This window comes from Pelodiscus sinensis, chromosome 3 (assembly GCF_049634645.1).
Source record: "Pelodiscus sinensis isolate JC-2024 chromosome 3, ASM4963464v1, whole genome shotgun sequence".
NCBI lineage: Eukaryota > Metazoa > Chordata > Testudines > Trionychidae > Pelodiscus > Pelodiscus sinensis.
In genome coordinates this window covers 25688463-25715118 of record NC_134713.1, presented here as the reverse complement: position 1 = coordinate 25715118, position 26656 = coordinate 25688463, and the positions used below count along the sequence as shown (strand labels likewise).

General features: G+C 40.6%; 1 protein-coding gene across 1 annotated transcript in view; it reads left to right on the top strand.

Moving 5' to 3' along the window:
• Positions 1–26656, top strand: part of GREB1 (growth regulating estrogen receptor binding 1) — a 155236-nt gene that overhangs the window by 103472 nt on the left and 25108 nt on the right. Inside the window, exons 21-27 of the mRNA XM_075923479.1 lie at positions 108–447; positions 3284–3399; positions 4050–4249; positions 5349–5438; positions 7539–8152; positions 15896–15998; positions 19272–19430. Of these exons, the coding sequence (XP_075779594.1) occupies positions 108–447; positions 3284–3399; positions 4050–4249; positions 5349–5438; positions 7539–8152; positions 15896–15998; positions 19272–19430 (1622 nt within the window). The remainder of the gene's footprint in view (positions 1–107; positions 448–3283; positions 3400–4049; positions 4250–5348; positions 5439–7538; positions 8153–15895; positions 15999–19271; positions 19431–26656) is intronic.

Here is a 26656-nt window from a genome sequence, read left to right as displayed (position 1 = left end):
TTGGCATGACTTTTCCACCTGGATTAAATTTTGAGTGTTAATAATTTTTACAAGGGCAGCATTCTCACTTTACTTCTAGGATTTTAATGCTTCACAATTTATTTCAGATTTCCCAGATTACACAGCGCAGTGATAAGGACATTTGTCCTCGTACAGCATTACTCTGCAGCTATGATGGCAGTAAGTGGTCTGTCTCAGATGAAGAATTACACCTCAGTTGAAACTCTGGAAATCACCCAGAACCTAATAAACTCTTCAAAGCAATGCTCCAGTGGTCATGGCTTCATGGTAGTGTTAAGAATTCCTTGCATTCCTTTGGCTGTTGTGGCCTATGAACGACTTTATCATATAAGGGAAAGACTATCCCTTGCAGATAATTTTGAAATCATCTTGGGAAAACCTAACTCTGGAATCACCATAGGGAAGCACTTTGTGGAGCAACTAAAGGTAACTTGCAGAATGGCATTTCCTGGACAGAATCTCTGGGCTTTCAGTGGGTGGGTTGGGTTAGCACAGATTTTATTGGCATGAGACTGAGACATCAGTGATGAAGATGGCTATTTTCCAGCATAACTAAAATTCTCTAAGGAGTCTGACTCCTGACTATTAGACACATCCATCTGACATTCCTATTCCTGCAGTCCATTTTGGATGGCTGCTCAGGAGGGCCTTGACAAATATGATTAGAACTCCAAACCACACATTGCACTGGACCGTGTCTTCAGTGAATCATCACAGTGGCAAAAGCCCAAGTGAATATGAAAGCTATTTTTGGTTTGCTTTACCAGAGCAGTCAGGTTTCCCCTAGTGAGCAAACCTCAGTGACCAGTTTGAATTGTATTGCCCAGCTTAATAGTCATAAGAATGGCCATAATGGGTCAGACCAAAGGTTTATGGCCAATACCAGATGTCCCAGAGGGAGGAAACAACCGGTAATCATCACGTGATCCCTCTCCTGTCATCTATTTCCAGACAAACAGAGGCTAGGGACACCATTCCTACCCATCCTGGCTAATAGCCATAATGGACCTAACCTCCATGAATCTGTCTAGATCTTTTCTGAACCCTGTTAAAGTCCTAGTCTTCACAACATCCTCTGCCAAGGAGTTCCACTGAGGTTGACTGTGTTGAGTGAAGAAAAACTTCCTTTTGTTTGTTTTAAACCTGCTGCCTATTAATTTTATTTGGTGACCCCTACTTCTTATATTGTAGGAATAAGTAAGTACCTTTTCCTTATTCACTTTTTCTGTACTTGTTATGATAGTCATGATTTTTTTTTAGACCTGTATCATATCCCTCTTAGTCTTCTCTTTTCTGAACTGAAAAGTCCAAGTCTTTTGAATCTCTCTAAATATGGGACCCTTTCTAAACCCCTAATCATTTTTGTTGCCCTTTTCTGAACCTTTTCCAATGCCAATATATCTTTTTTGAGATGAGGTGACCACATCTGTGTACAGTATTCAAGATGTGGGTGTACCATGGTTTTATATAGCGGCAATAAGATATTCTCTGTCTTATTCTCTATTCCTTTTTTAACGATTCCTAACATTCTATTAGCTTTTTTGATGGCCACTGCACACTGAGTGGATGTTTTCAGAGAAATATCCACAATGACTGCAAGATCTCTCTTGAGTAATTGTAGATAAATTAGTTCCCATCATATTGTATGTATAGTTGGGATTATTTTTTTTCAATGTGCATTACTTTGCATTTATCAACATTACAAATCATTTGCCATTTTGTTGCCCAATCACTTAGTTTGGTGAGACCTTTTGAAGCTCTCCACAGTCTGCTTTGGTTTTAACTATCAGTCATAAAGGTTTCAGATCAGTAAGCCTACCCATGGGTCCCTGAATAGTCCAGGTTTTCCAAGTATGATGCCTAATGTTTTCTGGACCTTATGTGATTTTTGAATATGAAAATGCTGGAAGAAATAGATTCATAGATTTTTTTTTTAAGGCTGGAAAGGACTGTTATAATCACATAATCTCAGGGCTATCTTTAGGATTTATGGGACCCTAAGCAGTGCTAATAAGCTAGTGCCCCTATGCTTGATGGCAGCCAGGGAAAGGGAGGGGACAATTTTTAGAGATGTGATTTTTTGATCTTCAGCAATAGACTAATTAAATATTTTTAAAGCAGATTTTAAACTCAAGCCCCTGTGGACTAATACAGTAAATTCAAAATCTGACAGTATATACCTGGCATTAGCAAATGTTTGTTAAATGGTTTCACTATCACTTAATGGCTCTTTCACAGACTCAGTCTCTGCTAATAGGTGTGGCAGGCTTTTTTGACTTTTAAGTTAACTAGCTCCTCTCCAGAGGAAGCAAAGCCACAGAACAGGGATAGGAAGAGGCAGGTGGGTGGACATTAAAACCTAGTGATGCCCCACATTTCCAGGTGCCCTATGCAATTGCATATTCTACATATGGGTAAGGACAGCCATGCACAGTCTGTCCTTAAGCATCACACATGTCCATAGACACAACTCCCCTTAGTAGAAATGCTATCACACAGCTATTAAAACAAAAAATTATATTCCCAAAATTGTTTTTACCATTCCAAATCTGAATTATGTTGTCTGCCTACTTCGCTCCACAGAGCAGAGGAAAAGGGCCTCATTTTGCTCATTCTCCTACAAATCATGAATAACACCGTGTTTTAAAGCTGAGATAAGTGAATTCAGAATCACATGCCATATTCTCTTAGGTGTCTTCTGCAGCACGGTATTGTTAGTACTTACTGAATAAATAAGGGCCAGATAGTGATACCTTTTTGCCCACTGAGTAGTACCTTACTAATCAAGAAATCTCACTGACCAGGTACTAATCAGTGTGAATAAAGATATCATCCAATGGACGTGGCTGTCAAAAGGGGACTGACAGCTGTGGTTAGGAAACCGAATCAACAAATAAACACCTTTATAGTGAGTAACATGTTTTCTGTCTTTGAAGATCAAGCTATACATCTTCACAATGTTTTCTCATGTTTCCCAGAGGAGCATTTGGATCTATAATTAGCCACTTATGGTAACAATTCATTAGCGTTCTAAAATATAAGCATGTTATGGGACAGTCAATCATTGATATAAAACTTCTGAAAGAAGACAAGACGATTTTTCAAATCAGGACCTTTCAAATTAGGGCCTGATTCTGCAATGATTTCTCATGTGCAATATCTGCAGAATTAGGTCTGTACAGTAGGCAATTAATCATTTGTTTCTTCATTTTTAATTGTGCCATATAAATTTGCCCACAAACGTTTTTACGTTCTATGATAGATGTGGCAGAAAATTGAAGATGCGGAGTGGAGGCCACAGACCTATTTGGAATTAGAAGGTCTGCCTTGCATATTAATATTTAGTGGAATGGATCCTCAAGGGGAAGCTTTGCCAAGGTAGGAAGGAATTGACAAATATTTCCATGACATTTGTTCATTCCCAATGCTTCACAACTTTCTTTTTCTCTGCACTCTTCAAATGGCTGAAAAACCTTTCTGCAACCTACTGTGTCCGATAAGATGCAAAGTCTGGTGACATTTGTATGACAGAATGATTTCTGGTAGTTTCTGTATCCAGTGGAACATTTGTGGTATAGCAGGTTGTTAGTAATAGTTGTGAGGTGGAGCTGCGGGGTGTGGACTTTCATTTTCACAGCATTCCCAATTAGTCCTGTTTTATAAGTGAAGAAACCAAGACACAAAAAGGTCCCACTAAGCCCTGGGGTAAGCAGGTGCAACCTCCATCAACATCAGTGTTGCGCATGCTTATAAATTAGGTCAAAGAGGTTACGTGACATGTGCTAGATTAGCAAGAAAGTAAGTGTCAGAGTCAGGACTTATGCTTAGTACATTAGACTATATTAGTTCAAGCAATAATAATGAAACCATATATTGGTGAATTCATATCACTTTGTCCTATCTCACATATCAGTTAAGTAGGCAATGGCAAAATTCCTAACTGTCTATGTTTGCAAAATAATAATAATAATAATAATAAAGGTGTGGAATACAGTGAGTTTTTATAGTATCTTTTGGTTTATTTCCAGATCATTGAGATATTGTGACCTACGTTTAATAAATTCCTCTTGCTTATTAAGAACAGCCTTGGAGCAAGAGCTTGGCTTGGCAGCATACTTTGTTAGCTCTGAAATCCACATAGAGAAAGTGGTTGTGAATGATGTGTTGGAGAGTGACCCAGAGAAATTGAGCAGTACTGATAATGAAGATGAAGAAATAGCAACAGAAGGTAAATGAATGTCTGTAGTTCCAGTTCTCCTACAATGTATTCTAACACAGCTTGTGAATTTAATGCCAGTACCATACATTTCAGCTAATATTAGCCTTTGGATATTAGCCTTTCAAAGTGCAAAGCAAGGGAAGGGAATAGTAAATGGAAGGGAACAGTAAGTAGATAAGTATTCAACAGTTAGTAATGCTGGGTACTGCAAAAGATTGGGAGACATTATCTGACTTTACAGTGATAGCTTGTGAACTTTTGGCATTAAACTTACCAGATAATTTTATCTGTACGTACTATACAGTCTTACAACTGAGGAATGCAAGGAATGTTTATTAACATTAATTAGTTGATCCTCAGAACCTTTGAAAAGTCATTATTTTACCCATTTTACGGATGGGAGAACTGAAGCACAGAGAGGACACGTGATGGTCACACTGAAGGGGCTGCTCAAATGAATAAGGTGTTATTCAACACAAATAAGGGTAGCAGAATGAGGACCAAAATTAACAGATGTACTTCTCATCAGCAGCTTGGAGAGGGGAATGAAATTATATTGTTACCAAAGAGAAAAGAACAGTTCAGCTCTAAAGATGGTCTTACATCCCTTTTTAAGGGTCGTCACCTGGCAGTACCACATAGGGAAATGTTTCTTAAACTGTGTGTGCCACAAGGCAGTCAGAGGTGTACCGTGGAGAAGAACAGAATTCAAAATGGCCACACTTAAAGGGGCAGGCAACTTTTTTTAAAAATTTTTGTTCAACAAACAAATCCTTGTTTGGTGTTCCTTGGTCAAAAAAAGCTTAAGAAACACTGACATAGGGGCTAGTGTGTCACTCATACTTCAAAGGAGGCATGATTAGTGAAGAGGGAATAGGGACTAGATACTCCTGTTCTATACCAGCTCTTGGCTGCATTTTTGGCTCTACAAGGCTATTGTAGCTCAACTACAGCTTAGGAAGAACAGCTACAATCAATAGCATCTGAATCGGGGCATCTAGAGGAGCTTTAAGCCACTTTTGCCCAGCATCCCTTCAATTTGGTGATAGCTGAGAACTGGTCTTTAGAATTGTAATTCTCCCTTATCCTCCATCTTCTCCTGAAACAGGTTCCACTTCAGAAAAGAGAAGTCCCATCAAAAGAGAGAGATCACGCTCCCATGACTCTGCATCTTCATCTCTCTCTTCAAAAGCTTCAAGTAAGACTTTATGATGCTTTTAGGATGCAAATGTGGCAATTCATTTCTCCTGACAAACGAAAAACAAAAGACACAAATCATTAGGTTTTTGGCAAAACCTGTTTTTATGAACGCACTAACCATTACCTTTAAAAAACTCCAAGCTTTCAAGAATCTTACTCCTCAGATCAAAAATAATTAGATGTGCTTGATCCATGAATGCATAGGCCATTGTACAGGTCTGCGAGGGACTCACTGTATTATATAAAATACTGTATCGAGAGAAATGTTCTTCAATATTTGTTTATGTCCGGTACCAACATGCAGATCTGCAGCTAGTACAAATTGTTAGGGCTCCATTTGAAATAACTGGAACCATGACAATTCACACCAGCTGAGGACCTACCTCTGCATTTTCAAAAGACCTTCCTAAATTTTGCCTGAAAAATGCTCATGATTTTTTTTTTGGAGGGGTTGGGGTACTAGAATGGGTGCTGAAAATGTTTTCAGTGTACGGTGCTCTTTTAGAAATGTGTGTGTTTGTCAATACTTCATTTAAACTACAGTACAAAAATGTATTTCCTGCACCTCTCAGAAGCAGTGCAAAGGTTTAGGGGAGCTTAGGGTAATGCAGGAGCGGAGGGAGAGGGAATTCATTTCTGACAATCTGGGAGTGAATCTGGAGGGTTGTTGGTGTGCGTGGAAGTATAAAACAGGTGTTTTTTGGAGGAATTATTTGAGAGTTGGGGAGCCTCTCCAATGCAGACCCTGGATGACACCTGCCTATCCAATCATTGAGGCACATCTGTCCTGCCCCTGTCTTTTCCTGCACCTTGTTTCCCCCAGGCACATGTGTCTTTATAGCCCGCTACTACTCAGTCCCTGGCTCAGTACTGTCTCTCCACTAGGTCGTGTGCTCCTCTCCCAGTCTGTTCCTCCCACTAGCTCTTCTGAACTCCAGGTATATCACTGTGAGAAAAGCAGCATCTGTTGTCTCCTTTTCCATGGCTGCTCTGGCTCATAAGCTTTTTTGCCCCCTGTTCTAATGCTACAACAGGCCCTGGTGGGTACAAGGTGTAATTGCAGTGTGCCTCCCCAGCACAATGTATTTCTCTGAAAAGGAAAAAGAAAACCCTCTGTGGGGGACATGATTCCTGCATGTGTGCAGTGGTACAGAATTCCCCCAGGAGTGAATGTCTGAAGCAATGGCTAAAAATTGGTGGTACTAAAAATTGGTGCATGTCCTGAATTAGCCATTTGAAATCTATTTGGTTTTATGGGATTGTGTTTGTTTACATCAGTGCTGACAGTCACTTTTTGCTTTGTTTTGCTTTTTTTGCTTGCGGGGAGATTCCAATAAGTGTTGCGGAGATCAGCACCTTGACAAACTGTTTTGAAAGGCTGATCTGAGAACTGCTGATTATTTGCATCTCCATTTTGAAATCTTTGAGTATTGGAGATGCTTACAACTCCTAGGATCAAGCCCTCAGCTTCCAGAATGCTGATAATTATAATGTTAATAGGATCAAAATCATGGCTATGTTAAAACCATTATAGTCCAAGGAAATAACCTGTGAACAAGGCTTCCTCTAATTGTTTCCATTTGTATGCAGAATACATTTTGTTATGTGCACCACAGCATGACCAGTTCTGCACCACCAATAGAAACACATGCTGCAGGCTGTGGGTGCTGTGGGAGCTCTGCTAATCTGCTGCATGGCAGTTGAATCTCTCCTGGGTGACCACCCAAGCACTCAGGTTATAGGGAACACTGTCTGTGAATATTATGCTTTTTAAAGTTATATATATTTTAAAATTTCATGAAGAAATGGGAAATTTAACAAATGTAAGGCTCAGTGTTGAAATCAGTGGGAGCTTTTCCCCATGGATTTTAGTACTCAAAATCTCATAGGCTTATTCACACAAATACTCCCATTAGTTTCAATAAGACTCTCTGCGTGAGTGAGGATGGCCCAACAGGAGCAGTGTTGTTGATGTCTTCACATCATGTCTATTGTTTAGTGTGGTTTAACTATGAAAAGTGGAATAGAAATGTTGTGGTTCAAGGTAGTTGCTGAAGGATCACTCTACCCCATGTTGAAATCCAGATTTTGTTTTTAGGTGCCACGTTCTGCATTGAATCCTCTCCTCTGTTAGCAACACCAGGGGATGTAGCAAAGTCACCCCACCAAGTCCTAAGCAGCAGTACTGAAGAGAGCACACACAACTGCGAAAGGCAAAGGCAGAAAGTAGAAAAGGGGGCGCAAACGGTCATCAGCAAGCACTTGCCAGCTGCAGCTGAACAGCTGGATTCAAAACAGAACATAAAAAGTGCCCAAATTTCCATCAACTCATCCTCATCACCTTTCTCGTCTTCTTCCTCTTCCTCTGCACCTACTCACAACACCTTCATCCTGCAGACATCTCAGTGCTCCATGACAAAAGCATCGAAACAACCCCCCATCGTTTTCCTGCCTAAACTGGTATATGACATTATTACCTCTACTGACAGCAGCGGACTTCCCAAATCATCTTCCCTCTTGCCTTACCATTCTGTCATGTGGGCAAGTTCTTTCCGCCCGGTCATGAGTAAAATGATGACTTGCACGGAGCAGTCTCTATACTATCGCCAGTGGACAGTTCCCAAGCCAATTCATATGGACTACAATAATAGAAATGAGGGCAGAATGGACACCTTTCACCCAAGGAGGCTGCTGCTGAGTGGGCCACCTCAGGTGTGTAATAAGAATAGGGTATTATTATCATTGTTTTATTTTTATTAATTTTGTCTTGATCTCATTAAGTGCTAAATTAATGAGAGTATTATTCCTACCTGACTTAATTTCTTCACTGGTGGAAAAAAACCCTTTCTTATGTTTTTATTACTGTATCTGCCTTAGTGAAATGATCTTTCTCACCTCACTGTTAACTTGAGCCAAGGACAATTAAGCTGTCGTGATATCTTTTTGTTCTTGTTGTTGTCAACCTTCATGCGATTAGTGCTATGTTTTACGGAAATTTATGCTTTTTTCCATTTTTTTTTACACATTGTGCTGTCCCTTGCAGCTTGTTACAGACAAATGGGAGTTAAATTTTTAATAAAGATTGAACAGTCACACAGGGTCAGTTTCTTATGGTCAAGTTGATTAGGGTGTGAACGTGACAGGTTCAGCCATTTCCTTCGTGGTTTGGACAGACCCGCTTCAACAGAGATAGCTTCTGTCCCAACATTTTTCAAATGACTTTGTAAGGATACTTGGATGAAGGTAAAGATATCAGGGAGTATTTTTCCTTGTAAATTCCCTAAGAATATTTAGCATGCAGTTATGAGTATGGTATCTCTACAATTCAATGTACATACTGTCTACTAAATGTTCCACTGAAGCTTTATGTAACATGTCAGCCCTCAAATTAGAAATCATTTAAAACTAAGTCAAAGACGTAACAAAGATGTAACAGTTTTTGTAACATTACTCCTAACAAAAACCACAGGAGGCCAGAGTTCAATCTACCACTCACTTTTCTGTACCCGTGTATTGCAGAGGTCTCAGTACAGAAAAGATCATGTTTTACTTCCAGTTTAATAGGTACAGTTTATTGAAATAGGTGGTGTCACATTGGGGTAAGAGTATAATTTGGCTCTATATATTTGAAATATACAGGCACTTGCAAGTGCTACTCTAAATGTATAGAGGGTACCAGATGGATCACCGAAGAACATCTATTCATTGCTCTCCATCTCTATGACCAAAATTCTCTGTTTGCTGTGGATTAAAGCAGTAAGTGTTCAATAGAGATGAATGTATGGTAAATACAGACAAGGTAAAACCTGATATATTGGGCCTCAGATAGCTAGTTTGTTTCCAGACTCAAGAAGAACATACACTGATGTAATTTTGGTTGGAATTTTGTGCACTTAAATGGAGAAGTTCAAAGTTATGATTCCCAAAGTTACAACAAGGGCACAAAATAACCCATATGTAGTAGTTTGTATTACTATGGCATTAATTTGGCTGCAAGACAAGTGATTTCTGCCCACAGTTGTATGCTTGTGGTTCTCAGAGACAGTGGGAGGTCTGTATTCATCTGAGAATAGAAGACCCTTAATACATATGGCTAGAAACTTGCAAATCTGTAGATACCTGTGGCTCATTTTTGCAGATACTATTGTGGATACGAATTTTGTATCTAGAACTCCACTTATTTGTGGATATCCATTTTATATATATGCAGGTATTAGCATCCATGAATGCGGATATCCATGGCACATTTTTGCAGTTGTGGATACAAATTGTATATCCGCACAAGGCTCTATTTATGATATCTGTAATTGGCCACGTATATGCAGAAAACAGTTGGCTTCTTTATTTGTCTGTTTCTTGGGCCATGAGTGCAAGCCTGATTTTGAGGTATTAACTGGTGCATAGGACATGGGTTGGCCCTCTGCATAGAGGCAAATTTCGCCTCAGAAGAACACTCTATTCTGCAACTCTATCTCTTCTCTAATTGTCTCCAGAACAAAGGTTCTGATCTGCAATTTTCATTGACTTTAATAGGATTTGGATCAGGCCTTAAAAATATTCTCCATGCATTTATTTATTGCATATTCACCAGTTTTTCCTGAATACACACGTTTCATGTGAATATTTTATGGAGGAAATCAAGAATTAAATGTTACATTTTCTTACGTGTTTCATTTTTCAGGGTATATTCTCATTTTAGTATATTGGGGGATATGGCTGTTTAGCTCCATTTAATGTCTAAATGCCAAACATACTAAAGGGAATATATTCTAAAAATTCCAAAACAGTTAAGAATGTTGGTTGTTTTTGGCGTAAGGTATGGTAGAATGGCATCTATTCCAATGGAAAGGTGAAAGAAAACAGATAGCAAATGTGAGCTCCTCTCTCACTTTGGAAATAAATTGTTCTCTTTCCAGAAGTGTGTTCTGCTCATGAGCTTGTTTTATATCATAACCATTACAATATATGTGGAGTATGCTACCTACTGCATTAAGAGGAATCCACAGAGGATTTTAGCACCATAATATCTTGCCTGAGCTCTTTAGAGATAAATCCAAGCTAAAAGCAAAGACTTAGATTTTTAGTTTTTGTAACACTGACCCACTAACTATAACCACAAAAAGCCAGAATTTATATTAGCTGACAGAGATCAACTATTAGATATGCCATTCTAAGCATATAAATAGCAATTCAACCAGAGTACTAAGCTGGGGGAAGATCTCTGAATTGGTGGCACAATCCTTCCAGACACTAAAAAGTCGTTGTTGTTGTTATCTTACCATACAACGTAAAAAGTCAGTTTAAGAAACATCAAGCTTCCCGGTGAACAAAAGTAGTGAATAAATATCACTGCCAAAATGTTTAGCATTTAGGAATTCTCCTCCTCTCTCTCATGCCTGGCAAAAAGGGACCAGTAATGGCAACTGCTCTGCGACCTGGTGATATAAAAGATCCCGGAGTTCCTGGCCACCACCTCTAAGGTAGTGGCTGCGGCTGAAGCCCAGGCCCTTTAAATTGCTGCTGGAGTGCCATGCGGTTCACTCAGAGCTGCCTGGGGGGAGGCATGGCGCAGTGCTGAGACTCCACCTCATCTCTTCCACCTGAGGCACCACTCCTGTCAGAGGCATGGAGCATTCTGCTTCCCGTGTTGCCCAGAGGCCTGGTGAGGCTGTCAGTCCTGCTGCATACATATATATAGCACCTGCCAGGCTGGCTAAAATGCTTCATATATAGCTCCTTTCCAGCCAAGATATATTCCAGCCCTTACCACTATAGGGTTTCGATCTCCATTGAGGTCTTTGGATGATACCACAATACCAATAACAAACTATGGCTAAAAACTGCATGTAAAGACATCAACCAGTAGTGTGAGTACGTCCATAAGAACAAAAGGGGCAAAATAAACTAGACATTATCTAATCTCAGTACTACTTTTTCTCAGAAGCCCTTTATCTTGCTTCTTTTAAATTAAATATGGAGAGAAATTCTCTCACCCTAGCTAGTGAACCCAAATCCTTAGGGAATGAAGGCTCTACATCTGCATTTCTTAAGATTTCTGTCTTTATCCAGAAAGACAAATCTAAGGATAAAAGGAAGGAGAGAAGATGCTTCAAGTGGCAGACCTATTAAATCTGGAACATTCACCCTATTCTAATGGAGCCATTACTTTAACTGGTCTCTGGAGTAATATTGCTGGTACTTTTAGTTTCTAAAAAGTCTTGTTTCTCATCCGTCGTCCACCTTAGATTCTCAACCTGTGGCACTCATAGAAACTCATAAAGTTTTGTTTCATTAATGCAAACTTTTGCACCAATTTTTTTTAACAGTGAGGTAAGAAAATCATCTGGCATTTGGTCTTGAAGGCTGCATGTTTCTGTGGTGTTCCAGACATTACCATGGATTCTTCTCAAGGTCTATGGTTGGTGACCTTCACTTCTAGATTGTCCTGATATAATTTTATCTTGGTCCAAAAGTATTTTCAACAAGCTGTTTATAGTCTTTTGATTCCACTTGAACGCATTCTTGAATAACATTCTGGTTTGGATGGTCTCGTCTCAAGATTTGTTTGTAGGTTCATAGTATTAAGGCTTTGTGTAATGATCTACTCCAATTGCCTTTCAGATCCCCTGGGAATGGTTTTGGAAATTAATGAGGGAAAGAAGTCAACTTTCTGTAGAAAATGTTTTATCTTCATGTCCATTGTCAAGAATTCTTTTCATGTGAAAGGAGTTGTTAGACTCGTTTTAGTAAACAAGTGACCAAATTAAGATATCCACCAAATAAATTATTTTTCTTGTTGGGAGTATTAACAGAGGGCAAGGAATAAAAAGTTGTAGAGATAGTACTGCTACTTGATTGCTGGGGTGGTCTTTCTACAAGAATTTTAAGACACTGCCGAGGCAGTATAGATAAATGTGCAGTACTGTGAAAAAGTTCACTTGTTCTCTGGATATAAATTCATTTCCCAGGATGCTCAAATATTTGTGACCACTAAATTCACTGAATTTTTTTTTCTGGAAGACAAGATTTTTATATGTTTTGAAATTCCATGAAAGAGGTTTGTTGCTATTGCTATTGAGTTTTTGTCATGTTTTTATACCCTAGAAACAGCACTTTTGTGTGAACCAACAGCCTAATAGAAAGATTGTCTTCAGGGCAACCTCCCATCAATGACTACTAACACCACCTCCTCTACCACTTACAAATAAGATCTCCAATTTCTAGAGCTTGTTGCTCACGTGAGAAAGTAATATTAGGAAAGTATTTAATGTATCTCTTAGCTTTCTGAGCACCATCTATGGACCATCAGCATGTTTTCTGTGAACCACAAGAGTTTTACAGACTACACTTTGGCCTGGTCTACACGGCAGCGGAAAGTGGCTGTAAGATATGCAGCTCCATCTATGTTAACTATTTAGCTGGAGTTGACATCTTAAATTGTGTTTCCGTATCATCCACACAATGTGAGGCTGATGGGAACAAATGGTCCCATTGGCTTCCCTTACTAGTACAGGTGCCAGCTGGAATTGCCCTCGGCCTTTGATTTAGTGTGTCTAGTATAGACCCATATACTTGACCCGCTAAATCGAACACCAGAAGATCGACCTCTAGAGTGTCGATCCACCAGTAAGTATAATTGTGGCCTTTGACAACCATTGCTGCAGTCTCTTAAGAAACTGGATTAGAAAAAAAATACAAGCTTTTTCCCATTTGCCATATTTTTTGAAATGTAAAGATATGAAAGTACATTTTTTTTAGCAGCAGTGATGATGATAAAGTGGTCAGATGGCTAATAACACAGGATTTAGTATCTGAGAATAATTCCTGTTAATCATCCTTCTGTGTAGTGTCTGAAATCAGTGGAAAAAAAATGAGGAGTAACGTTAATTTGAACCAACGGGTTTGGTTCAAACTAATGTGTCACTTTTGAAACAGCTGTTCAGCGGAGTAACGCGCCAGTGAGATCATGCTAATGAAACGAGGGATATTTAAATCCCCACTTCATTAGCAATTTTGGTCGCCTACATTTGTATCCCTACTTTGAACTAGGGTGCAAGTGTAGGTGTACCCAAAGAGAAATCAGACGAGGGAGCAGATGTCAGTGTTACATGTCTTAGTTTTCATAAATGGTCTAAAATCTTGAGATGTTTGCTTCTTCTTGAGCCTTTTTTCTTCCAAGGCCTTGGCTGTTCTCTCTCCATCAGATTGCACTCTTTCTACTTTGTGTAGACAGAAAAAGAAGCAGAGTAAGTATTCCACATCAAGGAGGATAAAAGATTGTAAAGAACGCAAAACATCTAATCTAACAAGGCACTGGGCACTGCCATATGTTTGAGGTTATTGATTGTCATACCTCTGCTTTCTTACAGGCAAAGTTACCCCACTTGGTATCTTAATTACCTTGGTAGTGATGCTAGATGTAAAAGCTAATGTTAGCAGCAGCAAGCGTTGCGGGCAGCTCCATTTACTGAGTAGGTCATGCTGCAAATCCATAAGCTCTAGAATTTTGCTTTCTGGAGCTGACAGATGACTTAATAAATGGAAAGCTATTGTCCCATTAAGGCAGTTGTGTTCTATCAAAATGTACCTGATGGCAAGAGATCCTGCCATCTCATAAGGTGCATATGTCTGAGCTAGGGTCACCTTATTACTGTCAAACTTTCCATATCATTATTCTCAAACTGAGACTCTTTTAGATTCACCCAATTTTGACAAAATGCAAATGGTCTTAATGGAAATTCAAGTGTCACTTCAGATTAAATGAAAACTCTGATAAAGACACACCGAAGTAATTCCAAACAAGAGAGACAATGTACATAATACACTCTCCTGGAACTAAACACAATCAATCTACACAACCATTCTGTTATTTCAAAATAATTTCAAAATAACGGATAGTTTATTTCAAAATCTGTAAACCTCATTCTATGAGAAATAACGCTTATTCCGAAATAGCTATTTTGAAATAAGGCATGTTTAAACACTCCACTGCTGCTATTTTGAAATAACTCTTCACCAGGGCCATTCTAAGTTATTCCTCCCCAGTGCTTGCTGGGGCTCTAAATCGAGATAGCACATCTACATTACGGAAGCCTGCCTCAGACTAATTTTGAGGCTTCCCTGCAGTGTAGATGTGCTATTTTGAAATAAGTTATTTTGGAATAACTATTCCAGTCAATAAAACTCCAGTCATCTGAAGAAGTGGGCTGTGTCCACGAAAGCTCATGATACCATCTACATGTTTTGTTAGTCTATAAAGGGCTACCAGACCATTTGTTGTTTTTTAAGTTTATTAAAAATGTGTTTATGTTCTTATGTGTTTTCCTGCCCACTGTAGAGAGTGTAGTTCAGGGAAGAGAAGTTGCCTATTGTGACTTTATTTGTACCTATATCTCAAAGGTATCACATATGCTATATTTTGAGCAGGCGTGGAGAACCTTAGAGTCAGATGTGGCCCCAGGCTTGCCTCGATCTGACCTCGGAGACTTAGGGTATGTCTACACTACCCTCCTAGTTCGAACTAGGAGGGTAATGTATGCATACCGCACTTGCTAATGAAGCCCGGGATTTGAATTTCCCGGGCTTCATTAGCATAAGCGGGGAGCTGCCATTTTTAAATCCCCGCTGCTTCGAACCCCGTGTAGCGCGGCTACACGGGGCTCGAACTAGGTAGTTCGGACTAGGGTGCCTATTCCGAACTACCGGTACACCTCGTTTCACGAGGAGTAACGGTAGTTCGGAATAGGAACCTAGTCCGAACTACCTAGTTCGAGCCCCGTGTAGCCGCGCTACACGGGGTTCGAAGCAGCGGGGATTTAAAAATGGCGGCTCCCCGCTTATGCTAATGAAGCCCGGGAAATTCAAATCCCGGGCTTCATTAGCAAGTGCGGTATGCATACATTACCCCGCTAGTTCGAACTAGCGGGGTAGTGTAAACATACCCTTAGGGACCCCCACCAGCATTGGAAAGCTCAGCTGGTACTCCAGCAGCCTTGCTACCCCGCTGTACAGCTGGAGCACACAAAAACTACTAGGCTGGGCTTTCCAAGGCTCTGGTGTGTGAGGGGAATGTGAGGAATGTCTTTCGTTTTCTCATTGGGGTCATGTGAAGGGTTTTTTTTTTTTTTTTTGCTTCTCGCTTCTGTGTGACCACCAATTGATTTTTCTGTGGGTATGTGTCCTCCAACCCCTAAAAGGTTCCCCACCCCTGATTTTGAGTGTTAATGTCCTGCACACAAGTTGAATATCTGTGTAAACGGAGTCCTTAATCACGCCATATAAACTTGTGAATGTACAAGAATAAACATGTGCATGCAACAGAACTTAAGAGCTGGATTTTGACCTACTTTTAAATTAGATGACAGTAATCATTGCAATTTCAAGTTTCTAAAGAGATGACAGAATGTCATCAGTGATAAACAACTCTTCAGCTTCTGATTTGTGTGTTTGTTTCAGATAGGAAAAACAGGAGCCTATCTTCAGTTCCTTAGTATCTTGTCCAGAATGTTGATTAGACTGACAGAAGTGGATGTTTATGATGAGGAAGAAATCAATATTAGTAAGTTGTTGAACAAATGTTTGCTTTGGATTTATTTGGACTAATTGTGGACTCGTTTATCTTGTGCTCTTCACCTTCACACTGTGGTTTATTTACAATACTGCAGTCTAAATATAGTTCTTAAATTAAGGAGTTAAAATCCTTAACATTTATTTCAGAATCCTTTTATTAGCTAATTTCACTCCATTTATAGCTCATTCCTCCTTTCAGCACATCTCTGTGTTTCTAGGAAATTTGGCAGTAGCATTTATGTATGTTAAAAATAATACATCTCATGCTCAGAAACAATATACAGTATTAAAGCGTGGAATGATTTTTTTTGATCATTCAAAATATGAGGTTAGTTGGAAACATTGACAGATTTATAACCATCAGCAATATAGTCACTGTCTTATCCATTGTAAGTGAAAAAGAGATGACATGATCTGGAAAAGACCACACATACATTCCTGCTTATCCTATTCTGAATGTCCAATTTTTTTTCAGCATATTCCTCATTCCTTTCCTACAGATGTAATTCTAGACATCTCTGAGGCTTGGTTATCTACTTTGATCAGTCACCTCCACAGTGATTTATTTGATGGTGTTTTTACTCTTGGTGGTAAAATTCTCCCCCGTGCAGAGGAGCAGTGCAAAGCTTATGCCTCCCTTAAGTCTCATTTAAATGAGTTTTGAGTGCTTACATAGCATCTGAGAGGATCATACATTTTGGTAACTGGGTTTGGTTTTTTAAAGGATTTGAAACTATAGACAGAGGAATATTTTTTTTTTAGGGTTAAACAAAGATTTTTAATGTTTTATTTACTTTATAATTAATGTTTTATTTAAATTAATTTACTATTTTTGATTCTTTTAAGACAGTGTAATATACAAATAAAAAGTAGAAAAACAGTACAGTTAAAAAAAAACAAGAAATAATAACTTCTTTTACAGATATGCTTTCTTGATTTATCTTTAAACAATTTATGGAGTTAACAAATATATATTACTTACATTAAGAAAGATAGAAGTATTGCTTAGATTTAGGAGATGATTTTTTCTTTGTTTCTTTTTTAAATTTTTTATTGTAACTTACCACTGGTGTTGGTTTTTTTTTGGGGGGGGGAGTTTATTTGCGGCAGTGAGATTTAGTGCGGGGAGGGAGCTTTGGTTGATTAGACTTAGTTTTTTGGATTTGTAACTTGTTTGCTTTTGGTTTGTTTCAGTTAACTTTATATACTTTGTTTTGATATTTTTGTATTTTTTTATTCTTTTGACAATTGCTGACATTAGATTTTTGTTTTGTTTTTACAAAAACTTTTGTTTGCTTTATTTGGGGGTAATTAGTACTTTTGTTGCATATTGTTGTTTGAGTTACTTTTTTAAAAGTGGGGTTATTGTTGGTTATTTAATTAAATTTTGTTTTTATTTTACATTTTCTGTATCTTATAATGCTGCTTTTTTTACACTTACAATTAAACTGGTGCTTACTTGACATATTCTGGGTAGGCTTTAACACATTTTTTTCACATTTTCTTGTGTTAAATGAGATACTTTAATGACAATAACTTTATTTCTTTTTGTGTTTGTGTATTTGCTATTTGCTTATTTTTTATTTGTTTTATTTTTATATATTTTTCTGTTTGGGGGAAATTTTTTTACATATATTTAATATTTTTATTACAATTATTAATACTATTATTGCACAAACAATGTAAAGCTATTTTTTTATATTAACAGGGATAAAAAGTTTTAAACACTTGCTTTTCATTTTATTGCACTTTTTATACTTTTATTAATTGTTTTATTTAAATTATTTAATATGTTTATAATTGTTACGGGTGATTTGTTTACATTTTTTACAGTTTGATTTTTGATTGTTAGTTTAATAAATCTAGCGCCGGGGAGGGAGCCCTGGTTGATTAGACTTAGCTTTTTGGATTTGCAACCCGTCCACTTTTGGTTTGTTTCATTCAACCTTATATACCTTATTTTGGTATTTCTTCACTCTCTTGACAATTGCTGACGTTAAATTTTTGTTGTCTTATTTTGCTCTTTCGAAAGCTTTCGTCTGCTTCATTTGGGGGTAATCAGCACTTTGTTGTATATTTCTTTAAAAGCGGGGTTACAGTTGGTTATCCAATCAAATTTTGTTTTTATTTTACATCGCCTGTATCTCACAATGCTGCCTTTCCTTTACACTTACAATTAAACTGGTGCTCATTTGACATAGTCTGGGTAGGCCTCAACACCTTCTTTTCACAATACATTGCAGTGTTTCTCAACCAGTGGTACGAGAACCTTTAGCGATACTCGAGAGAAGTCTAGGGGGGACGTCAACACAACTGAAATATGGAGAAAACTGAATTTTTGTTTTAAGTTTTACAGTTTATTATTTTTGTACTTTTTACACCCAAACATTTAATTGCTCGCCTGGCTACAATTAAGTTGTTTAAACAAATGTGTTGCAATGGTAGAAAATTTTTTTTCTGTGTCTGAAAACTGTAGGTGCTGGGGATACTTATAATGGTTTTTTTGAAAAAGGGGTACTTTATAAAAAAAAAAGTTTGAGAAACACTGATACATTGTATACTGGCTGGTCTTTTGGACAGGGAGACATTTCATCCTGTGTGAGTAGTTCTGCTTGAGTTTCCTGTTTACTTCTGATTTCCAAGCAGCAGGTCCTCCGCTGGTGTAAATGACTATAGCTCTACTTCACTTCTGTGGAACTATGACATTAGCTGTAACAGCTTAGGGGCTGCCCCCAAACATCTTGGACTCCTTACTAGTGAGAGAGAGAACAAACCAAATTCCTTTAACTGAAAACTTGATCTACAAAATGGCTTGATGTCAGTGGAGAAGCTCCTGCTGATTTTGGTGCAGCTTATCAGCAAAATCCTTGCTGTGATGCTTTTATTATTACTGCACATATGATTCCAAATGGCTTCTGATACGTGCTTTTACTCTGTCTAAAAGCCATAATTGCATTGAGGGGTGAAGAATATTGAGTAATTGATTAGATGTTTGCTAGTTTTTCTGCAGTAAACAGCTTCACCTATGTAGTTGCTTAAAATAGTAAACGAAATAATAGTAGAAGAATGATTAAGAACCCACCGCTCCAAACTATATGAATGGCATAGACTTGCTTTAGGTTGGAGTGGGGGGTTCTTTCTATGCAATCATTTTTATCTTTAAATTGATTTCAAGCATCTCTTTAGAAAAGCATTCTGTAAAACTGTAAACATTATTCCATTTTTTATAAACTGCATGTTTTTTTTTAAACCAATATTATAGAACTCCAAGAAGAATCAGATCAATGCTATCACCAGCCAGGAGACATGTGGCCTGATTTTGAGACATTTAAGAAGATACCTTTTGACTACACTATTCATGATCCAAAATATGAAGATGCCAGTCTGATTTGTACAAGGCTTCAGAATATTAACAGTGACGGTCAGAATTTAAAGTATACGCGGACAGAAAGAGTTGCATGTATTTATGTATTTGCTTTCATCCACTATAGACAGTATGGATGGAATCCTGGCCCTATTGAAGCAAAGGGCCAAGACTCCCTATGATTCCAGCGGGACCAGGATTCTGTTGATATGTAATTAACAATTTACAAAGCTATAACATGAGGGTTCAATTAAAAAAGGATTCAAAGTTTGTCAGATAAGAAACAATCCATAAGGATGAGCAATGTGAATGTTTTGCAGCATGGAAGCTACATAGCCTTTCACTAGTAAGTGTGTGTGTATGTATCTGAGGAAATTTACTTGCTTGAGTTGTTCCATGATGTTTCAATAAGACTACATGTTTCCAGGGCTGGTTCTACGTGTGGGCAAGCAGGGCAATTGCCTGCATGCCGAACTGCTGTGGTGCTCTGCTGTTTTCTCCCTGCACTCCTGATTGACTGGCTATTTTTGTTTGTTTGTTTGTTCAGCTGCTAGAGGAGAGGGCCCAAAAACATTTCTGACCTGGCTAGGGCAGCTCCTGCATGTGGATAAAGTTAGGATTGAAATGTAGGTCACCAGTTTGAATGTGTTCCACTGAAGGTAGTGATCCATTTGATGGCTGTTTTATGGGCTGTGAAAAACAAGTTGGTGGGAACCAACTAGGTGAACATACATATCACAATGTCACTAGACTCCACATTTGTTCCTTAGTCACCCTGTGGAGACTGGTGACAAGAGTGATAGTTAAGGTGATGGTGGTGACAGGTTGTGATGTGGACCTTTGCCAGCTAAGAAGTACCATGCTCATTTCAAAAGGCAGCTCTGACATCAGTCACACAATAGCAACCGCCTGTCCTAGGGAACCTGAGCTGGATTTACAGCTGTGAGTAAGAGGTGAAAGATGCTTTTATTTTTAATGATCTGACAGGCTTTTCTGTTGGCCCAACCCGCATAACAACTGTAGATTTTACATCAGGAGTGGGCCAGATGTGTTTCTCTGGCAGGCCACATGATGCTTTCTTTAACTGAGTGTTTGCAGGTACGGTTGCTCACCGCTCCTGTTGGCTGCGGTTCACCATTCCTAGCCAGTGGGAACTGCAGGAAGTAACACAGGCTGGGCCTCCACTTCCCACAGCTACCATTGACTGGGAACAGCAAACAATGGCCAACAGGATCTGTGAGCAGCTGTATGGATGCTCAGGTGAATGAAATGTCTGGTGGCCCACGAATGACTATCCCTTGCTAATTGTATTTGGCCATTTGGCTGCTTATCCTGCTCTACATGCTTGTGCTAATTAATTTACTCACAGGATATCTGTGATATAATTTCATGGTCTGCATGTTCACAGAATAATAGAACTAGAAGTCCAGTCCTCTGCATTCATGGCAGGACCAAGCTCCATTTAGATCATCACTAACCCATGTCTGTCTAACCTACTCTTAAATATCTCTAATGATGGAGATTCCCTAGGCAAATCATTCCAGCGCTTAACCTCCCTGATAGGAAGTTTCTCCTAATGTTCAACCTAAATCTTCCTTGCTGCAATTTAAGGCCATTGCTTCTTGTCCTATCATCAGAGGTTAAGGAGAATAATTCCCCCCCCCCCTCCTTGTAACATCCTTTTAGGTAATGAAAAGCTGCTATCATGTCCCCTCTCAGGTTTCTCTTTTCCAAACTAAATGTATCCAATTCTTTGTCTTCCCTCATAGGTCATGTTTTCTAGACCATTAATGATTTTTGTTGCTCTTCTCTGGACCTTCTCCAGTTTCTCCATATCTTTCTTGAAATATGGTGCCCAGACTGGACTCAACTCTCCAGTTGAGGCCTAATCAGTGCAGAGTAGAGTGGAAGAATCACTTCTCTTGTCTTGCAATACTCCTGTTAATGCATCCCCGATTGTTTGCTTTTTTTTGCAACTGTATCACTCTGTTGACTCATATTTAGCTTGTGGTCCACTATGACTCCTAGATCCCTTTCTGCAGTACTACTTCCTAGACCATGGGTGAGCAAAAGGGCCTCCACGGTCTGGATCCAGCTTTTCAAGTGGATGGATCCGGCCAATTAGGACCTGAGGGTGGGGGAGCCCACAAAGCCTCTTCCCGCCTTGCCAGGAGCATGTGGCAATTTGAAGTGCTGCATGCTGCTTGCAGGGGGAGGGGAGAGAGGGAGGAGGCTTTGTGTGCTTTCTCTCCTCCGATTGGCCTAGGGGCGGGGGAGCGTGAGAAGCCTCCTCCTGCCTTGCCAGGAGCACATGGTGCTTTGAAGCAGCGCGCGCTGCTCACAGGGGAGGGGGAAAGGAGAGTGGAGGAGGCTTCATGAGCTCCCCCGCCCCCAGACCCTAATTGGCCTAGGGGCAGGGGAGCAAGGAAAGTCTCCTCCCACGCCTGGGGCATGGGCACCTTGAAGGAACGTGGGGTTCAGTCAAAGGCACTCCCTCACCCCCGGACCAATCATTATCTGGGAGTGGGGAACCCAGAAATATCTTGGCTCCTGCCCCTTTTGCTTGATGCCCCTCCCCTTCCTGTGCAGCCCATTTCGAAATTTCCAAAATGGTCCCTGGCAAAAAATTATTGCCCACTCCTGTCCTAGACAGCCATTTCCCATTTTGTATGTTTGAAACTGTTCCTCCCTAAGTGGAGTACTTTGCATTTGTCCTTATTGAACTTCATCTAAGGGCATATCTACACAGCAGCCGAAATAACATTTTGAAATAATGTCAAGCTGGAGGATTTCTTACTCCAACTCATAGTAACCTTCATTTCATGAGGACTAAGGGAAGTTGAAGTAAGAGTGTTCTTCCTTCAGCTTCCTGCTGCGTAGATAATGCTTAAAGCTGGGTTAAGCTATTTTGACTTAAGCTACGTAGTTGATGTAGCTGAAGCTGCATAGCTTAATTCGGCTTTAGCCCTGCTGTGCAGACGTACCCTTATTTACCTCAGACCATTTCTCCAGTTTGTCCAGGTAATTGTGTATTATGACCCTATGCTCCTTGCAACCCCTCCCAGTTTGGTATCATCTGCAAACTTAATAAGCGTACTCTCTATGCCATTATCTAAGTTGTTGACAAAGATATTGAACAGAAATGGTCCCAAATCGGATCCCTGCGGAACCCCACTTGTTATGCCCTTCCAGTGTGACTATGAAGCATTAATAACTACTCTCTGAGAATGGTTATGCAACCAGGCTATATCTAGACTATGGGTTTTTTCTGGGATACCAGAGGTATCCCAGAAGAACTCTGCCACATCCAGGAAATACATCTGCTCTTCTGCTTTCTTTTGTGGAAGAGCAGACACGCTCTTTTGGAAGCCCTGTCTTCCTCCTTCCACGAGGAAGAAGGGCTTTTTTGAAAGTAGGTTTTTCCGAAATTTGGCCCCATCTAGATTCCCCAAATTTCAGAAAAGCCTCTTCTGACAAAACTATTGGAAAAAGGTACGCAAATTGTTTTCTGATAAAACATTGTAGTCTAGACAAAGGCCACTTATGCATCCACCTTACAGTACACTGTCTAGATTCTATTTCCCTAGTTTATTGATAAGAAGGTCTTGTGAGATGGTATCAAATGCTTTACTAAAGTCTAAGTATACCACATCTACTACTTTCCCCTTATCCACAAGGATGATTGTCCTATCAAAGATGTTGCTGATGTTGAGATGAGACCCAGAGGGCCAGATTTTCAAGGATAATTTTATACCCAAAAAATGGCACCAAATGGGATTTACAAAAGTGCCTAAGCAGATTAGGCACCGAGCTCTGCTTGGCTGGAGTACATCTCACAAGGTACCTCTATACATCTTTACATGTCTAAATACCTTTGCACAGGTGGCCAAGAGGGATTAGCACTGACATTTGCAAAAATGGCCTTTGATTTTAGGTGCCTTTATTTTGAGGCACTTTGGGCTTGATTTTCATCTGGAGTTCTGTATGCTCAGCAGCTTGGGCAGCTAATAACCAGAGCATTTGAACATACCCAGTGTCTCACAAGAACTGTGTGACAATGCCGGAAACAGAATCCTGCCATGAGATGAGAGGGAAGGTGCTATCATGGATTAATAATTGATTAAAATACAGGAAACAATGCATGGGAATAAATTATCAGTTTTTAGAATGGAGAGAGGTAACTAGTTGTGTCCTGCAGGAATCTGTACTAGGACTAGTTCTATTCAACATGTTAATAAATGATCTAGTGAAAGGAGTAAACAGTGAAGTAGCAAGAAGATACAAAACTGCTCAAGATAGTGAAGTCTGAAGCTGACTGTGAAAAACTTCAAAAGCACCTTATAAAACTAGGTGATTGGGCAATAAAATAGGAGATGAATTTTAATGTTGATAAATGGGAGATGAATTTTAATGTTGATAAATACAAATTAATGCATACTGGAAAATATAATCCCAACTATACGTATAAAACGATGGGGGGAAAGAAGGGGTACTTCAAAGCAGCAGCACTGCATGGAGCCTGGGGCCAGACCCCTGGCTCCATGCGGCACTGCTGCTTTGAAATGCTGCCACAGGAGCCCGGCTACAGGCTTCTCCCACTGTTTCAAAGCAGCAGCGCCACATGGAGCCCTAGATCTGTTGCTACACTTTAAAGGCAAAACATCACATGGAGTCCCGGGGACAGTGGGGGAGTCCCCAGGTGACCCTGGGCTCTAAGCTGAACTGCTGCTCTGAAATGTCGCGGGGAGCCTGACGCCAGGGTCATCCCGCAGCGTTTCAAAGCAGCAGCGCCTCATGGAGCCCGGGGTCTGCAGGAAGTCACCAGCTGACCTTGGGCTCCATGTGGTACTTTCACCTTTAAAGTGTAGCAACAACCCTAGGGCTGTTTCTATACTTCAGAGGTGGAGACATCCTATCGACTAGTTGAATAGTTTATGCCAGTGACCTCCAACCTTTTTACCCACAAGATCATTTTTTCAATTTAAGTACAATGTGAGATCTATCTCAAACCCAAATACCCTTGTCCTACTTCCTTCTCATTCCTTCTTTGAGTCCATCCCTTGCTCCACTCCTTCTCTGAGGCCCCACTCTGCTCACTCCATCCCCCTTCCTCCCTGAACCTCACTCACTTTCACCAGGCTGGGGTAGAGGTTTGGGGTGCAGGCTCTTGTCTTGGGCTAAGGGGTTTGGAGTGTGGGAGGAGCTCTGGCCTTAGCCTGGGTGGGGGATTAGCATCCAGGAGAAGTTTCAGGGTGCAAGCTCTGGGAAGGAGTTTGGGTGCAGGGGGACTCACGTCTGGGGCAGGAGGTTGGGGTAGTAAGAAGTTCAGGGCTGGGACAGGGGTTCAGGATGTAGTCTCTGGCTGGGCACCATTTAACTGAGATGGCTTCCAGGTGGTGGAGCAGTGAGGTTAAGGCAGGCTTACTCCTGCCCTGGTCCTACAGCACTCCTGAAAGCAGCTGGCATGTACAGCAACAGCTCCATGGCACCATGTGCTGCCCCTCATCCACAGGAACTGAGCCCACAGCTTCTACTGGCCACGGTTCCCCATTACTGATCAATGGGAGCTGCAGGAGTGGTGTCTGCAGGCAAGGGCAGCATGTGGAGACCCCCCTGCTCTGCCTCTCTCAGCAGCTGCAGGGACATGCCAGCCACATCAAGAAGCAGCAATTACCATGGGGATAATTACTCGAGCCATGATAAGTTAGGCTCCCTCCATCCCCTTCTCTCTGTATGGGGACAGGGTACAGAAGTGGGAACACCCTGACATCATTCCCCCCTCTTTTTCCTCCCACACTCTGCACAGCAAGCGGAAGGCTCCCGGGGGACAGCTCCAAGGCAGAGGGCAGGAGCAGCATGACAGTGGGTGGAGGGATAACTGAAGTGCCAGCACTTGGTAGCTTCCAGGCCAAACCTATCAGGATCACCTGTCAGAGGCTCCAAGATCTACCGGTAGATCCTGATCTACTGGTTGGTGACCACTGGTCTATGCAAAATACATCGACTATTTGATTAGTCAGTTAGCCACAATTTAACACCCCTAATCTTTGAGTCATTGTGGATGTGTCTGTTCAGCAGCAGTCAAAAACCAAATAGAATCATTAAAAAAAGTATAGAGAATAAGACAGAGAACGTCTTATTGCCTCTCTGCAAATGCATGGTACGCCTATATTTTGAATACTGTGCACAGATGTGGTTGGCTCATCTCAAAAAATATATCTTGGTATTGAAAAAAGTTCAGAAAAGGGCAACAGAAATAATTAGGGGTATGGAACAGCTGCCATATGAGGAGAGATTAATAAAACTGGGACTTTTCATCTTGGAAAAAAGTCAACTAAGGGGAAATATGAGAAAGGTCTATAAAATTGTAGCTGATACAGAAAAGTGAATCAAGAAGAATTATTCACTCTTTCCCATAACACAAGTACTAGGGGGCATCAAATGAAATTAGTAGGTAGCAGAGAATGGGTGACAGGGGATGGATCACTTGATGATTACCTTTTCTGTTCATTCTTTCCGGGGCACCTGGTATTGGCCACTGTCTGCAGACAGAATTCTGGGCTAGATGGATCTTTGATCTCACACAGAATGGCTGGTCTTAAGTTCTTAGAAAGCAGTCCATTGCGTTAACTGCAAAACTTCTTCCATTTGCTATCCCATTACTAATCCTCCCCCATCATCCAACCCTGAACAGTTCTGAGGGTATATCTACACTACAAAGTTAATTCGAATTAACAGACGTTAGTTCGAATTAACTTTGATAGGCGCTACACAGGCAAACCGCTAGTTCGAACTTAATTCGAACTAGCGGAGCGCTTAATTCGAACTAGGTAAACCTCATTCTACGAGGACTAATGCCTAGTTCGAATTAAGCAGTTCGAATTAAGGGCTGTGTGGCCACTTAATTCGAACTAGTGGGAGGCTAGCCCTCCCCAGCTTTCCCTGGTGGCCACTCTGGGCACCACCAGGGAAACTCGTCTGCCCCCCTCCCGGCCCCGGAGCCCTTAAAGGGGCACGGGCTGGCTACGGTGCCCGTGCCAGATGCAAGCCTGCCAGCACCCAGCCAGCAGACCCTGCACCTGACATGGCACGAACCAGCTACCCGCTGCCACCCAGCCCTCCCCCTCTTCCCGGGACCAGGCTGGCAGCTCCCGGGAGCCTGCCCGGGTCCGCAAGAGGCGGGCGCCCACCTGGTCTGGTGTGGAGATTGTGGACCTCATCCACGACGTCCGCAGTAGGCACAGGAAAGTGGCCGTCTAGGGCAGGAGAGCTGCCAGCCTGGC